The sequence below is a fragment of the Scedosporium apiospermum genome, assembly GCF_000732125.1.
Source record: "Scedosporium apiospermum strain IHEM 14462 chromosome Unknown SEQ_SAPIO_0091, whole genome shotgun sequence".
NCBI classification, from domain to species: domain Eukaryota; kingdom Fungi; phylum Ascomycota; class Sordariomycetes; order Microascales; family Microascaceae; genus Scedosporium; species Scedosporium apiospermum.
The window spans coordinates 302944-319282 of NW_015971792.1; the positions used below are offsets into that span (position 1 = coordinate 302944).

General features: G+C 51.0%; 3 protein-coding genes and 2 pseudogenes across 3 annotated transcripts; 2 read left to right on the forward strand and 3 right to left on the reverse strand.

Moving 5' to 3' along the window:
• Window positions 1–724: 724 nt before the first annotated feature.
• SAPIO_CDS4298 lies at window positions 725–3028 on the reverse strand (annotated as a pseudogene; the record flags this gene model as incomplete).
• A 2089-nt stretch (window positions 3029–5117) lies between these two features.
• Window positions 5118–8262, forward strand: SAPIO_CDS4299 (uncharacterized protein; the record flags this gene model as incomplete). The annotated part of the gene is made up of 5 exons (XM_016786879.1): window positions 5118–5489; window positions 5550–5856; window positions 5979–6134; window positions 6331–6363; window positions 6425–8262. The coding sequence occupies 5 exons, from the start codon at window positions 5118–5120 to the stop codon at window positions 8260–8262; spliced, it is 2706 nt and encodes a 901-aa protein (XP_016643481.1).
• A 727-nt stretch (window positions 8263–8989) lies between these two features.
• Window positions 8990–11678, reverse strand: SAPIO_CDS4300 (uncharacterized protein; the record flags this gene model as incomplete). Its single annotated transcript, XM_016786880.1, has 4 exons — window positions 8990–9049; window positions 9544–10456; window positions 10907–11590; window positions 11647–11678. 4 exons carry the CDS (start codon window positions 11676–11678, stop codon window positions 8990–8992), a joined length of 1689 nt encoding a protein of 562 aa, XP_016643482.1.
• Window positions 11679–12478: 800 nt separating this feature from the next.
• SAPIO_CDS4301 (FAD-dependent oxidoreductase) lies at window positions 12479–13908 on the reverse strand (the record flags this gene model as incomplete). Its single annotated transcript, XM_016786881.1, has 3 exons — window positions 12479–12734; window positions 12792–13035; window positions 13101–13908. The coding sequence occupies 3 exons, from the start codon at window positions 13906–13908 to the stop codon at window positions 12479–12481; spliced, it is 1308 nt and encodes a 435-aa protein (XP_016643483.1).
• A 1457-nt stretch (window positions 13909–15365) lies between these two features.
• SAPIO_CDS4302 lies at window positions 15366–15998 on the forward strand (annotated as a pseudogene; the record flags this gene model as incomplete).
• Window positions 15999–16339: the final 341 nt, after the last annotated feature.

The window sequence follows — 16339 nt, forward strand, 5'->3', positions numbered from 1 at the left end:
CTCCCCATCGCGCTGCCTTCCGTCACAGAAGGACCGGATGCCAAGACCGAAACAATAAAGAAGGGGAAAGCAGGAAATAAGGAGAGACAAAGAAAGAAGCGGAAACGAAGAAAGAAGGAGAAAGCAAAAAGGAATATCGTCAAACCGACACCAAGTTATGGCGAGGGGTCGTCTTCCGTGACCGAAGGTTGGCGACATAGACGTTAATGGTCTCGGCGACAAGGACTGCGGCTGTTGTGAACATTGCGCAGATGATATGGATTTTTTGATCTACAGGCTGTGATGGTCTCGAGAGATGGTCGCTCTAAGTGGCATCTACAGTTGTACTCGAAGGCTCATTGATCACAACACAAACTCCGTCGTTTCTCTTCCCGATGTTCCCAGACCTGTAGTTGCAAGAAAGATGCGGCCATGGTCAGGAATCCTTTAACTCTGCTGCGGCAGCGGGAAGACGGGGCTTTGCTTCAGCGCAGATGAACAATACTCGACATTAATGTGTTTGCGAATAAGACTATATGAATCAATATGAGAAAGCCTTACGAGATCCCCTCCCTCTCAGCACAAGATTACCTCCCCGGAACTGTAACCGAATCAATACCATCTCCGCTAAATCCTCAAACTCCAGTAGATAAAACATCCCAAAACGCCATTAATATACACGGAGACATTCATCCTCCAACACTAATCATACACGAAGCGAGTTCACCAATTACCGCCCTTCACTCTACCGGAACGTCCAGGCCCTTGCCATCCTCCCCAACCGCGGGACGTCCTGCTCTCTCGCAATTGGCTCGTCTTTTAGCGGCTTCATAGGCCATGCGGTGCTCAAGCGGCGCTGCATCATGACTTTTATCGCCGGCCCCTTGGTTGACCTGTGGCCGTCCATCGTGGTGGAAGATCGCCCACGATTCCAGTTGCCGCTATGCGAGGGGAGTGGCACCTGTTTGTTTGCAACAGATCTCTTGAAAATCTGCCGAAGGTGTTGCTTGAGCTTTCCTACTCCTTGGGCAATCGAGTCTTTAGTGCCCTCCTTCAGTCGTGTGGTGCTCTCCGAGCGTCTTGAGACACCCAATGGATTGACATTTGAATCCTTTCTCGCCAATACCCGCGAGATTATGGGCGGCTGGCTGGCGGCGGAGGCTTCGTCTTGCTCATCAGACGTTTGTTCATGGTGTGTACTTGTCGCATTTTCGTTCATTTTCGTGCTGGGCTTTGCGGTCGTAAGGTCGATGGACCTGCGGATGACTTCTGTAGTAGCTGTCAACTGGTCCACGAACCACTCGGGAAGAGTCTCGTCCAGCCCAGCCCCAGAATCCCCATCTCGGTCTTCCTCAACTCCATCGGCTTTCTTCTCCTCTGGTAGCCTCTTGTCCTCTGTGCCCGTGGAATCATCCTCAACGGCCACCTGTCCTAGGGCGATGACGGATCCCTCCGCGCCCGAGCCGGGCAGCTCAGACAGAGCCTGTAGCATTCGCTTAGGCGTGACAACATAGGTGGTATCAAGCATCCTAGTGCCCAACTCGCTGATCATGCGCAATGTATACATCCCCGACAGGAAGAACGCCTCCCACTCCTTCACTTTTTCAATCATCGTTTCGCAGTCGATATGGAACCACTCCGTATGAACCTTGGTCTTCTGGCGCGTCGCATAACAGCAACATTCCACGAATTTTATGTTGTATCTCTTCATATCCTCCAAAACCAACTGTTCCACTCGATGCGCCCCGATATACTTCTGGGGGGATTCGTATGGGCAATCCGTGGCCAGGTAAGCAGTGCACCCCTCCTGATTGTACCTCTCAATTGCAGTATTTTCCGTGAATCCCACCTTGCAGTAGGAACTATTCTTCCTGTGTTTACGCACATACACTCTCCCGAGTCTCTTGTCAAGTGTCTTGAAAGGCGCCTCGATCTTTTGAAGGAGTCTCCATTTCGAGTACCTGAAATCAGGATTGGGAAGTCGAATTTGGCCGATGTGAGGATCGAACAGAACGTCTGAGTATTGACGGGGGGGTTTTGCCTTTGGCTTGCGGAAAAGCTCCTCAGAATCGGAAGGAATAAGTTTCTCAGCGAGGGATATCTCTTCTTCCTTCAGAGTTACATCGCATTTGATCCCCACTGGATCCTCTTCCTCATTCTTCACGTCGTTCAAAGAGGTCGTATCTTGCGCCTTTTTCTCGCCATCTTCCTCGTCGTCTTCGTGTTTCCGTGTCGTCGTTGCCACTTGTAATCTGTCGGCCGTGGGCCTCGATATAGCCTTGGTCGGTGTGTCGTGCACATCCACATTTAATATCCTGTTGCGTATCGTTATCTTCGGCGGCGTAGTGATTCCTTCCGATAGATCGAATCTCGGGGGTGATACACTGGGCGGAGTCACAGGGCTGGACCCGTATCTGTGATGTTGGGTAGAGCTCCCGTTTACAGAAGACCGGGGCGAGATTGGACTAGAGTCGTGGGGATTGAAGTCCTTGCCGCTATTATTTGGGTTGTTGATACCCTCCCTAGGACTTTCTTCTTGAAGCTGCGGAGGTCGTGGCGGGGGCAGCTCCAACTCCTCGCCATCTTCGTTGCGATTTTTATCGTCGCCTTGGCCGGTGCTTTGTATCGAATCGTCACCGGGGTCGTCAATCGCGGCATCCGAAAGCTTCGGATTAGAATCCCTCCGCGACAGGCCCGATGGCGTGTCGCAATAGACGTCCCCGTCGGGCTCGGTCTTGTTGACCCACCAGCGCTCGAAGTGCTTCACGGCATCACCAGCGTGCTGCCAGCAGTGGACAAGTTCGACTAGGTGGGCCACCTGACACTTTAGCTTGTCCGTGTAATCGACTTCGGGCAACTCCGTGAGCTCGCGCATCACTTTGAAGGCCTCGAGTTGCTTCGACTCGCAATCCCGCTTGCACCTGAAGCCACTCTTCGCTATAATATGTCGGCAATTGGAGGTCTCGACCCAGCCGCTGATGCCGAGATTCCGGAGAACGCCCTCGAGGGCGACGAAGACGGCCGATTCGGCAACGTTGGGAGGATTCATGGTGGCGGCCGGCTGTCGCATGTCGTTCATTCTCCGCCAATGGGAAATGGAGTAGCTCGCTCTCACGGCAGCGAATTAAACTGAGAAACTAGAAGAAAAGAGAGAGAACCTTACCTGAGGACTTAACCATGCCGAACACGCTCCGGAGGGTTACTGGCTCGTTAAGACTTTATTAACCTTCTGACAAGGACAGAGAGGGGGTTGGGGAGAGGGGGCGCCCAGACCGCATGGAGGCTTAGTGACATGAAAAATGACAGAAGGATCATCTGAGACGACATGATGAGGGAGGGGAGGCAGCATCCGATTGAACCGCCTGCATTTTGATCCGCGGAGTGTCGCTATTTCAGGAAAGTACAGCGTCCGACAACCCCCTCGTTCCCCTTAAGCGATATGCAGTTGGTTCTGTTCGTGCATGAACCCCGGTCTGTCCCGCACCCAGCCACGGATAAAACAGGAAGGTTAGTACAATGCAACTGTGATATGACCTGCAGGAGATCAGGAACAGTTGGGAACGGGGCGATCAATGACGCCGAGAACCACGAGCACATGGGTCTCGATCCTTCTCGGGACCGACCCCCCTCAATCTCAGCCCGCCCCCTTATTGCGACATCTAAGCCTGGCTGCAAGTCATCCCCTACCCCTGTACAGTAAATTGGCTTGATGGTCGTCAAATTTACATCAATGAGGTTCCCGGGCTCCGTGAATTTTGGAGCGGTGGTTAACTATTCTTTATCCTACGTGTTTAAGCCAGGCGCAGATTCTACCACGATAGTTAAATGGTTCGAGGATATAGATAGGAATCACATAAATGGCAGCAACGGCAGTGGCTCGTATGATCGCCCGGTCCTCGTCTGCCTAACTTAGGAGTACGCACTTTCCAGGCTATTCCCAGAATCACTATCTGCGAGGCAATCTCCGCGACTGGGGAAACCGTGATTTTTGCGACAAGGATTTCGAGAAAGGACTTTGCTTGGCAATTTGACAATTCGGCCTTCGCTTCGCTGATTATAATAGTATCCCTTAGCTAGCTTTTCGTGTCCTGTCTAGAGTCCAATCCCTTCAACTAACTGACCTCTATTGAGGCCTCCTCTTCAATGAAGACTTCCACGAAAAGTGCGCTCCAACCTTCTTCTAATAACACTCCGCCATCCAAACGGTGCAGGGAGGGAGTACAACAGTATATTGGGATGCCGGAACAAGTTTCAAGCCTTCCTGGTACCCGTCTTGTTGGCAGTCGACATGGCTCTGTAATATCTCGTCATTCTGATCAGTAGGAAGGCGTGAGGCGTTTGGGGGAAATATGGAAGTGACCCCAAAGTGACGAAGGGAATTTACTTGTTGCAGCAGCTGCACCCAGCAAGGTAGATATTGCCCACAACCTCCGACATTCCCTGACGAAAAACTGAAGTAGGCTTGGAATTAGTTTATATGACTCTCGAAATAAGATTCTTTCTCCTAGCTCTCCCATCTTACTCAGAGTACTTCTAAACAGGCTGCAGTTGCCGTTCTTATTATGTGTGAAAGCGGCGTCGCCGCGTCGGGCACCTCAATTAAGAGCACCAACATCGACCAACCACGTAACACTGGCCATTGTGGCGACTGTTTGCTCATTCGTTATGTTAGCGATTCATCACTGTAGCTTTGCGATTTCTTGACGGCGCCCTTGTTGAGCGGCGGAGGCAGAGACCCGAAAATGGAAACTGGGAATCGTGAATGGGGGGCCGGGGGTGAGTTCGTCTAAACGGGACTGCGTATAGCCAACCAGATCAAAACCAGATCAAAGATCAAGGCGACCAATCAAGTCAGATATGGCTGAAATGTAACAAGCACATCGGTGCGTTGGGTACCAAACCTGAACATGGGGCGCCCAATGTTTGCGGTACACGTGTGCTCGAAGGTGATTGGACTTATGAGGTGGACGGGCGGCGTGAACCAGACAGTGAGCCCAAGTGCCTCGCTCCCATCGCTGAAAACTCCCACGAACCCTCCTAATACATAGCGTGATCCATTAGGTGAAACCCAACCCGCCACCTATCGCTTAAGACAGGAGCTCCGTATCGACCGCTGCCGAAGAGGTCCGCCCGACAAGATGAGAAGATCATTCAGAGATTGCCTCCGACCGAAATCGGAAGACAGCACAGTTGAATCGAACAGGGTGATAAGCAATTCTTTGCATGATGGCATTGGACCGCTAGTAGTCTTCGATAATATCAGCAACGATGATACAGGAACCGACATTGTGTTTGTTCACGGGCTTCGCGGGTCCCGGATAAATACTTGGTCCAAGGATAACGTGTTCTGGCCGGAGAAACTTCTACGGGAAGACTTGCAGAATGTGAGGGTCATCACATGGGGATACGACGCCAGGATTGCCAACGCTTTTCGACCGGCGAGCCAAGATAGCTTATTCGGCCATTCTAATACCCTGCTCGAGGATCTTTCACGACTCCAAATTGACATGGTATGTCCACAAGGCCTAGATTGCCTCCAATATGAACCAAAGCTTACTCGCCTGGATTAGAACAGGCCGATTATTTTCATTTGCCATAGCCTTGGCGGTCTCCTAGTCAAGGAAGCACTCATAACCTCAAGCCAGTATCATGCTCATGAGAGACACCCTCCCGTAGCTGCTATCTACAGCAATACGATTGGAGTGATCTTCCTGGGAACCCCACATCGCGGAAGCGGGAAGAGGGCGTACGGCGAAATTCTAAGTAAAATAGCCAAGTTGACTCTCCGCCGGCCGAACGCACAGCTCCTTAGGGTTCTATGGAGTGATTCGGACGCCATAGAAAGACAACGCCACGAGTTCACCACAGTTTCAAAGAGTATGCTTATTTTCTGTATCCGAGAAGAGCTCAACACGGCTATAGGGATGGCAAGTGCTTCATGTTCTTGCATACGGAGGAGAAGATCGGTGATTCTAATACTACCCATGACTGTTAGATAGTGCCAAAGGAATCTGCTATATATGACGGCTTCAATGTCCGTCAAGGCGCCATCAACGCCAACCACATGGAGATAGCTAGATTCGTGTCAAGTACAGACCAAGGTTATCAGCGGATTCTTGGGTATATCAAGGAGCTTCTCCTAATCCGAACTCCGGGTAAGTGAGAGTCCCAGTTCTGTCCACTCTCTTCCCTTACTAGGCTAGTAGGTCTATTCGAAACCTCTAGACGTTAGCAGTTATCGCATAGGAACTGCATTGAAACATGGTCAATTTTTCTCTGTCCGTGCTATCGCGGACCTTTTCTTAGCCGCTCTCACGACGGCTATGGTACTGACCATTACTTACTTCCCAGATATAATCGGCGACCTCAAGCTTAGACAGCAAAGTAAGACGGCCCTAGCTCTAATCTGTTTGACGCTTGGAACTCACATTTCTATCACTCATAGAACTCCTTGAATACCTGAGATTTCCTAGCATGTTAACGCTAGAATCCAGTGATAAACCTGCGCACATGGGCACGTGTGATTGGGCCGTAAAGAGCGAGATCTCGCCCGAATCACGCGACCCTCCGGCGTTCATGTCATGGACGAAGAATGAGGAGCCGCTCTTCTGGATAAGCGGAAAAGCGGCCAGCGGCAAATCTACACTGATGAAATATCTCTACTACAACTCTGAAGTTAATCGAGGCCTGCGAGAATGGGCAGGCGATAAAGAGTTGTTAAAGGTCGGATACTTCTTCCTTGATAGCGGAAACGACATCATGAAGTGCAGAGAAGGCATGCTACGGAGCTTTCTTTTCCAAATACTGGAGAAACGGCGCCAACTCATCGGCGTTGCATTCCCATCCGTTTACAACCAAGACTACCTCCTGGTCGATGAGCAGGTTAACAGCTGGGCCAATCTAAGCAGAGCTTTTATAGCTCTATTAAATGGACTGGAGACCTTCAAGGTCTGCCTCTTCATCGACGGACTAGATGAGTATCGGATGAAAGACCGACTCCACGACTACGCATCAGACGAACTCGAACTCATCACAGAAGGTTCCAGTGATGACGAAGCCTGGGGTATCAACGAATGGATTGTTGATGGACACATGGAGATCGCAAAATTGATCTTATCGGTCAAAGATCAGCCGAACGTTAAGATCTGCTGCGCAAGTCGTCAGCTGAACGTTTTCGAAAGCCGCTTCGCCAAAATCCCGCGTCTACAGATCCACCACCACACCGCCAAGGCGATAGAGAAGTATTGCCAGGAGCGACTCGAGGCTGATGCTCCTGATCTAGACAAACGCTCTGATTTCGCCAAGGCCATTGCCGATAAGTCCCTCGGGGTGTTTCTCTGGGTGCGTCTAGTGGTTGACGCTCTTGTCATCGGGAACGACAAGGGTGACACGGAATCCGAGCTCTGGCAAGCATTAGAGAGGATCCCTCAGAAGCTGAATGGCAAAGATGGTCTCTATATGATGATGTTACAGAAAATTGCGAGACAAGATCGATGCGAATCCGCGAAGCTTTTCCAACTTGCGATGTACTGGCACGCTAGTGGCGTCCGTCGTGGAAATTTGGACATTCTGACAATCTGTTTTGCTGGAGAGGGACACCTCGATGATAATGGTAATATCAGGGCCAAACAGGACAAGATAGATCCCAAGGCCTTGGTGGACCTCCAACCGCAAGTGGCCCAGCGGCAACGCCGCCTCAGAAGCCGTTGCGCGGGGCTGTTAGAAGACACAGGGACGATCCAGTTCATGCACTTGACAGCGAAGGAATTCTTGTCTCAACCGAAGATGTGGGATCTCGTTTTCAAAAAGGAGCATGGGTTTCGTTCCCATCAAGAAATCCCCCTAGCCTTGATGAGCGGCATTATTAGGCGCCTGAAGTGCTGCGAGGAGGCATCCACCGTCTCAGTTCAAAGCTGTAGGCCTCCCCGTTATCCGACCTGGGTCCAAGACATGATAGCATCGTGCCTGGAGCTCCCTGGCGAAGATCTATCTCTAGCTCCCAATCTATTCAAGGCTCTCTTGGACGAACTAGATTACGCAAACCAGAATCTTGTCAGAATCGATGGAGTCACCTGGGTCGAAATTTTTTGCTGTCCAGCCAATTCCTCTTCATTTGGCGAAGTCCGCCCGACAAGTATGCTTGAGGTGGCCATGTCTTACCGATGTCTTAGGCCCTATGTGATTCTACAGGTGAGACGAAGGGAAGGTATTTCGCAGGACCATTTGGCAAGGCTGCTCAGCATGGCGTCATTTGTGACCGAGCTCATCTATACTACAGACTGAACCAGACTCAGTTTGGCTCCGGCTAATACCTCACTAGTACTCGCCTTATTCATGGAAGGTGCAGATCCAAATCGGATGTTTCAATCCTGTCCAAAGGGACCTACTATAAGTGACTGGGAAGATCCATCCGAGACTGCCTGGACCGCCCTTTTAGAGAGGCTGCAGGAGGGTGGTAGAGACATAGGATACATTGAAATCCTTGAGCTGTATCTTGAGCATGGCGCGGATCCCGAAGCACGGGTCAGGGACTTGAAAACACTCAGCTTTACCACCGCGAGGGTAATATGTCGGAAACTTGCTCACCAGTTTAAGTTGGGGAACTTGGAAGACTACCCAATATTTGCAACTCTCGTTGCGGAATAAATAAGATGATGGATATTGTCTCTTTGTTCATCCCTATGATGCATTGGCCTCCATGGTGCAGCCTTCGTAAGACTCCAAAACCACCGCGTTTCACCCATCGCTGGGCTCAACAAGATAACACCAACCCCGTCGTATCCGTGAGTAAATGAAAGGGCTCACTCAACTCTAGACTCGATTAGTCCCTGTAGGACAGCGCTCGGCAGCTGAGCTAACCGCGCCAGGTATTCTCGCGCCAGCTCTGCCTGGCCACTCCTTTTCCAAAGCACGGGAGTGACCAAGTCGTTTACATGGGAGGAAGCCTTTCACGAAACCATGCTGGAAAAATAATCAAAACTCTAGCCCTGCGCGAGGTGGGATAGGAGTTTTACTCCGGCCCTGACATTATGTCCGACCGGATGATCGACTGTCTCAGGTCGGCGACGTACTATTGTGTGACGAGGTCAAACGATATTAAGAATATTTGGGAACCGGACTACCAACGGCGCCAAGAACATTGGGCATAAGGGTCTCGATTGATCGTCATTAATACAGTGAAATCGTGGAAGGTCACGCTCCCTAGCAAGTACATGTTTGCGCGTGGTGTTAACACCAAATATTTATGCGATCTCTATCCGGCCAGAGCCCAGTCCGTAGCTGGTTCTTCTACTGGCTGTGAACTGCAGCCCCAGGAACTCTGCCTCGCCGTACTGCTTTCCGAGGACTTCAGGGCCAACTCCAGCTGCAATAAGCTATCTTGTGTGCTGTGCTGGCACATTATGAAGAATGCCGGTCACTTGGCTAATATAACACACGCTTGACCTTATCCCAGCGGCACATTCCTGCTTAACGTCTCTTCTTCCTATGGCTATCGTCGTCTAGGAAATGTACTGGAGTGGGCACAAGGCCAATTTCAAGAGAGAATCATAAGATACTGCATACCTCGGCAATCCCAGTCCGTTTTCTCCAGAGAAGGTCTAATACTAGCGGGTTGGCGTTCTGTGCTGCTGCCTTCATAACCTCCTCTGTAATTGTAATCTCATGCCCTCTTTTATCGAGAAGAAGCTCTAATACCAGCGGGCTGGCGTTCTGTGCTGCTGCCTTCATAACCTCCTCAGTAATTGTAATCTCATACCCTCTTTCTCGGATAAGAAATTCTAATACCCCCGGGTTTGGGTTCCGTGCTGCCACCTTCATAATCTCTTCCGTAATCGTAATCTCATCCCCCCTTTCTTGGAGAACAAGATCTAATATCCACTCCTTGGAGTCCCGCGCCTCCCTCCTAACCGGAATCTTATACCATTTTTCTTCGTGAAGCCCCGATTGCAATGGCTCTGAATACCCGACTACCGCCTTCATAATATCTTGGGAAGTCATAGTAGTCCGAAGCGGCATTTTCTTGAAAAGCTGCCGTAGTCCGGCTGGGCTCCAGGTAATTACCGCGGCGTGAATAATATTCTCCGTTAAGCATGCCATTTCGTTGAGAAGGAGCCGAATTATCATGTCCTCCCCTTGCGAGGTCCATCCCGCAACTATTGTAGTCTCATATCCTCGTTGGTGGAGAAGAAATGCTACGATCTCGTTTCCTCCTGTAGTATTCTCCACTACAGCCTCAATGACCTCTCGAGTGATGTCAATGTCGTGCGGCCGTCGTTGGAGTAGAAGCTCCATGTCCTCCTTTCCTCCATTCCTTGCTGCTTCCCTAACAACTTCGTTGGGAATCTCGATACTGCTCCATTGCTGCAACAGAACATCCCATATTTCTCGTCCACGCAAATACTGGGCTGGAACGATAGGCGCTTTTCTAGGGAGGATAGTGGTATTACCGAGCGGATTAGGCAGATTTTCCGGGTCCCTAGATAAATGGGAATTGACTCCAAGATCAGAATCGGATAATAAGTTTAGAGACGACAAAAACTGTGACATCGAGATATTAGTGTTGCAGGCCAGAATTGTATAAAAGTTCTTCTCTGCTGGAACTGGAACATATCCCGGGTCGACGGAGCATATAAATTCGAGAACCTCTCCAACTACATCGGCTTCTTCCTGATTGTAGTTCGCAGATGGAAAACCGTCCACCTGGGCATCTGAAGCAAGGCCAAGTAAAGCGAAAATCATGTCTCGCGGGTCACTGGCCTTGCTTCGACGAAACTTTTTCAAGAGGGTATAAAGATCCGGCTCCTCGCTCCACCATGAATCTTGTCTAGATGGGCCCGGCATGATGTCAAGGACAGCTTGACAATGCGGACTTGGCTCAACCCCAAACAGTCGCGGGGCAACTGTGAATATTCGGGCTGAGACAAACATTTTGCCACAGCACACGTAGGCCTTCTTCGAATTGGCGACTTCTTGTAGAATCCACACTCTCTCAAACCATGATCGACTCAAAAGATCTTGTAAGCCTTCTCGTAGGCGGGATGACAAATTTGGGTAGGTGTTTTCCAGCTCGGGCAGTAAGTCGGACCATAACTTGTCCCAACGCTGATCCATTCGATTCCAGGTCTTGTAGTTATACATTGCGCTCTGCTCTTGAAGTTTTTTTAAGGACTCTAGTGCGATGTTCGTTGCAGACGTTGAGGGCCCGAGCCAGAAAAGAACCGTGTCCGCACTTCCATAGATGCGTCCCATTTGCCCAACTTGGTGTTGCCGCTCCCCAAGACTCTTTTGGTTGATGCAAAGAGCGTCAATCCATAGGATCCGATCCTGCGTCGAGGAGCGCAGAGCTTCCAGCACCGCGTATAGGTTCGGAGTGACTTCCAGTTGCCCTCCCCTGACATATAGGATGCGGCGATCTTCATCATTGCCCCATGTATAGGATAACGCGTCATAGGAAATAGAGGTCTCCCGGTTGCAGAATGAGGCGTGGAATATCTCGCAGCCAAGGCAGTCTGTACTTTCGCCTTTGAAAAGTCGCACAAGCCGAAAAGTAGGCCTCTCAAGATCGAGATCACGATACTTGAACGGGAATCCGCTGAATTCACCGTTTGAACTACCAAAATGTCGTTAGTATTGACCGGATAGGGTAACAGCCGTTATTGAACTCACGGAGTCGAGGATGTTGCACGCTGTTCGTCCATTTTGATACATATGGGGGTTTCCAAGTGGGGCGTTGTCGGAGAGAGCCAAGTTAAAAAGCCTCGAAACGAGGGTAGAAGCTGGGATTTTATTTGGAGCAAGTTCCGCAGAAGATGCAGTAGTACTCAATCAACCGCAAGCACCTAACACCCAGGCTGATATTGTGCCTATGTGTCGGTTGCAAAGCCCCAGGACAAACAAGTCTGTATGAGACATACGTTTCATACACTTTAGATGAGGGACTGCATATTTCTACACTTCAGATATCAGCATAGCCTCTGCATCTTGCATAATGAAGTTGCAGATTCTCGCAGGCGACGCGGCAAGATTGGGGCGAACCGAGAACGATTGGCTGTCCGAGCTCTCACAGGAGCGGGGAACCAGGAGTTTGCGGTGCAGGGAATTCTCGCATTGCGGGCAGCGAGCAACCGTCCCAAATAAAAGTTCCAAAGCTCATAGTCAACGCTGCCACATTTTTTACACTTCATAAATACAGAAACTCCAGGCTGGGTCTACTAAAGCCATTTTAGGCCTGAAGGTAGAAACGGATATGATTACGCCTGCCACCCTCCAAACGATAAAACGACGACGGCCCCGGCTTCATTTGGAGATTACGTTCTTAGACTTGACGGACGTTTGATATGATCACAGGGCAGATTAATAAACTTTATATACACCGGTGGATGCACCCAACCCACAACAACAATCTATCTATCTACGAGACACGCTCTCTACTATCCAACTAACCCCTCAAATGCAGTCCCCGCAGCCCGACTAGATCAAGGGCGCGGGTCATCCCACTCTACACCTTCCTCAACAGATGGTTCATCTCCGAGTTAGGATACTCTACATTCTGCGACGAATCCGGACGCTGGCGATCCCAAGCCCACTTCTCTGCCAACTCGGGGGCCAGCTCGCCCTCAATCATTTGCGTGACGTACTTGCCGAGCACCGGGAAGAACTTATAGCCGTGGAAAGAACCGCATGAAGCAATATAAAGCCCCTTGGCAGCCGAATGGGGAGAAATGATAAAGTCGGAGGTCGTGGTGAAGGCGTCCCTATTGAGTATGTATTAGAAGCTAATTTGAAAATCGAGATGCGGAAGGGGAACTTACCAGCAAATACGGTGCTTTGTCATTTCCCAATCAGCACTCGTAGGCCCGTACCAGAGATTCCTCGCCTCGACGATATCTTGCTTGAGGGGTCCGGGGACCTTCCATTGGTTGTAATCGGAAGTAGGAGGCGGAGAGGAGAGGGAACGCCCTGGCAGCACTTCCCGAGTGTTTGTGAAAATCTTGGAACCCCACCACTTCAGCTCTCCGTCTTTCGTCGGCGGAAGAGTACCGATGAAGGGTTTTCCTGTAAGAACAGTTAGCCGGGCCTGGAATCCAATTCGAAAACAAAAGATCGGAGGGGAAGCTAACCTTCGTTGGGTGTATAACCCTGGAAGCCGACGGGCATGTTCCTAAACTTCTCATGCTGCTCAGGGGTGAGTTGTGCCATTCCCGTCGTGATTCCAGCCGCGAGAATCCTTGACCCAGCACTCAGCCCCTCGTTGCCGCTGGCCGCAGCGCTCCGCTCCAGCAATGTGGGAGTGAAAGCTCCAGTGGCAACGATAACATGCGTGGCGGACAAAACATCTCCCTTTTCTGTCTTGACTCCAGTGCAGCGGCTGCGACCATCGAATTCCAACGCTGCAACGCCTGCCGTCACATACTTAACGCCTAGTTCGATAGACTTCTTAGTGATTGCCACGAGGGAGTCTCCGGCAGCACCCCAACCACTAGACTTATTCACAAGCACTTCCTTAGCGCCCGTGTAATCAGCATTGTCGAACAGCCCGTCGTACAGCTTCCGGGCCTCGGCAACAGGCAAGGCGACGATATCATCACCCCGACCAAGTTCTTTGTGGTGGTTAATGACGGTTTGCGCGTAGTCACTCCGGCATATCCAGTAGACGCCGGTCCGGTGGAAATAGGGCTGCCAGAGAGGGTCCGACTCGAAGATATCCTGAGCCTCGAGCGCCAATCGGCAGTAGATCTTGTCCTCGTAGTCGGCACGCACCACCTTGTTCCAGTCCCATGAGGCGGCCACGCGGGAGTCGGCATCGTAGGCGTCCCTGTCGACGATGGTGATTGAGGCGTCTGGGTACTTCCGGATCAGATGATAGGCGGTGGATACGCCGAACACGCCTGCGCCGACGATGAGGTATGAAGGTTTCCCTGAGGCCATCTTGAACAAGAGTTTGGTTAATTGCTTGCAGTGATGCCTGTGAGATTTCGGCGGCTCTTGAGGGACGCGAGGGGGACATTAAAAGGCGTGGAATGGACTTGTTAGCCGACGAAAACCGGAGAGGAGAAGGCCGGTTTCGGTTGCTGTCTTCCGGTCCACCGGGATCACGTAATCTTCGTCGAGTGGGATCGTGGACGCGGCACTACTTCGTACACTAGACACGACCCATTCGAATGTGACTATATTCCACGGGAACACGAAGCGATCAAGTGGATCAACAAGAATAAGGCCATTCCACGCAATCTGGGCGACTACTAAGTGGGCCGATCTAGAAAGAAATGTCTTCGTGTCTCCTAGTGCGGGCGCCAGGGGCTAGTCGGCATTTCTCCGACGGTGCCTTTCGAATCCTTGGCGCTGTCAATTTTACCATGTTTCTACGCCCTTTGCTTTGTTAAGATAGACATTTGTTGTTAGAGGCGAAGATAAGCGCTCAACGGATGATGTACAATGTCTAAAGAAACTCTCAGCACCCGTTCTCATCCCCCGCCCTATCGGATTACTATGTACGAGGAAGATTCACCCACCTTCGAACTTGACATATAGGTAACACGGAGTTGGGAAACCCCCGAATTATCCCCGGGTTTGAGGGGCTCGCAGCCAGCGGCAGCAATTGGATCACGTACGGACTCCTCTCCCTTGCCCGGAGCACGCAACTACTTTGAAGATGACGTCTCAAACTTAAACACGGCAAATAGTCGCTACATGTCGTAACATGGAAAAGCTGCTCTATCCGAGGTACTCATTCGAGTGAATACGGGAAATCTGATATGGGAATTTGATGTAAGAGGCAGGGAGACCCACCTGACCGGGACCAATACCAACCAAGTTTAATACAATTAAGCTATGCTATATATACGTTTCCTTACCCTGACCCTTGAACCCCTAAAACCTTGGCCCTACGGAATGTCTTGGCAATTGCGTTATTATGCAGCTGTCCCTGTTTTCCTGCGTCATATCGGCGCCGCCCTCCGCACCCTGAGCCAATCCTGTTTGCGGAAGGCTCCACTCGCGCCGAGAGCAAGAGGAGATGGTTCATGTAAATAAAAAACGTGAAAGGTAAACCTGTTTTCTTTGCGGTCTGCGCGGGACTTTGCCCCGGCAGTTTTCTAGGCGTCGAAGTTTAATGGAGGGAGGAGAGGGAGGAGAGGGGCGAAAAGATCAATTGATGGGAATGAGGTCCAGAGGCACGTCTAGTACTGTGGTAAGAGGGATCTACGTGGGAAAGCATAAAAGGCGAGCTGTTACTCGGTCCTAGGATACTCCATTCCTAAGTGAGTACGCTCCGACATGTCCTGTTTCCATTAGCTCACCTCCCATCTCTTTAGCCTTCGCGCCACCTCTAGACCAGTCCCCGAATCCTCACTCCTTTTCTCACCACTATATACCCCCCGAAAATCATGTCTCGACTTGGTGAACTCTACGCGCTGGATGGCACCGATCCCACCAAGCTCCGTGCCATCTACGACGAGTGGGCCACCACCTACAACAAAGAACTCGCCGACTCCTCCCAAGACTACGTCGCCCCAGCCCTAGCAGCCGCATACCTCCTCCAGGCCCTCCAAACGCCTCGCATCAATGACACCCTCGAGATCCTCGACGCCGGATGCGGGACCGGCCTAGTCGGAAGCCACCTCGCGGCCCTCGGCGCCAAGAAAATCGACGGAATCGACCTGAGCACGGGGATGCTCCGGGTTGCGGAGAACACTGGTGCTTACCGCTCGCTAGATACAGTGGACCTTTCGGAAGCTCTTCATTTTAAGGATGGGACTTACGATGCTGTTACTTGTGCTGGGACGTTGACGCTGGGACATGTTGGGCCTGCGGTCCTTGGGGAGTTTGCGCGGGTTGTGAAAACGGGTGGGTTCATTGTCGCGACTATCCTGGAGTCCATCTTTAGCGAAGGGGGGTACGAGGAGACGATTCGGGGGTTGGTGGCTTCTGGGAAGGTGCAGGTTGTAGGTGCTCAGTTGGAGGACTATAGGCGTGGACAGGGCGTGAAGGCTTGGATGATTGTTCTCAGGGCCGTCTAGGGTTGTCCAGTTTAAGTGGTTGCACAAACTGAAAGTATCAGGCTACAGGCGTTTGGTACTGGGAAGAATGTGCAAACCATTTAGGCCAATGGCACACCTAACAGATGGCAGATTTTCCGGGGGTCTCTTTGTCTTTGCTTGGCTCAATTCTGGAAAACTTCAATTTTAGAGTGTCCAGGGTCACTTTGCTCAGTAGTAACCTTCAGCTTACTATATATCTGGACGCGAATGAAACAGTAAAAAGCCGCAAGGGCAAATCAATGTTCTTACAGCAGGCACTGGGGAATCCTCTCACTGCAACCCAGAGACTTAATTACTAGCCTACAACATAGGAAATCCTC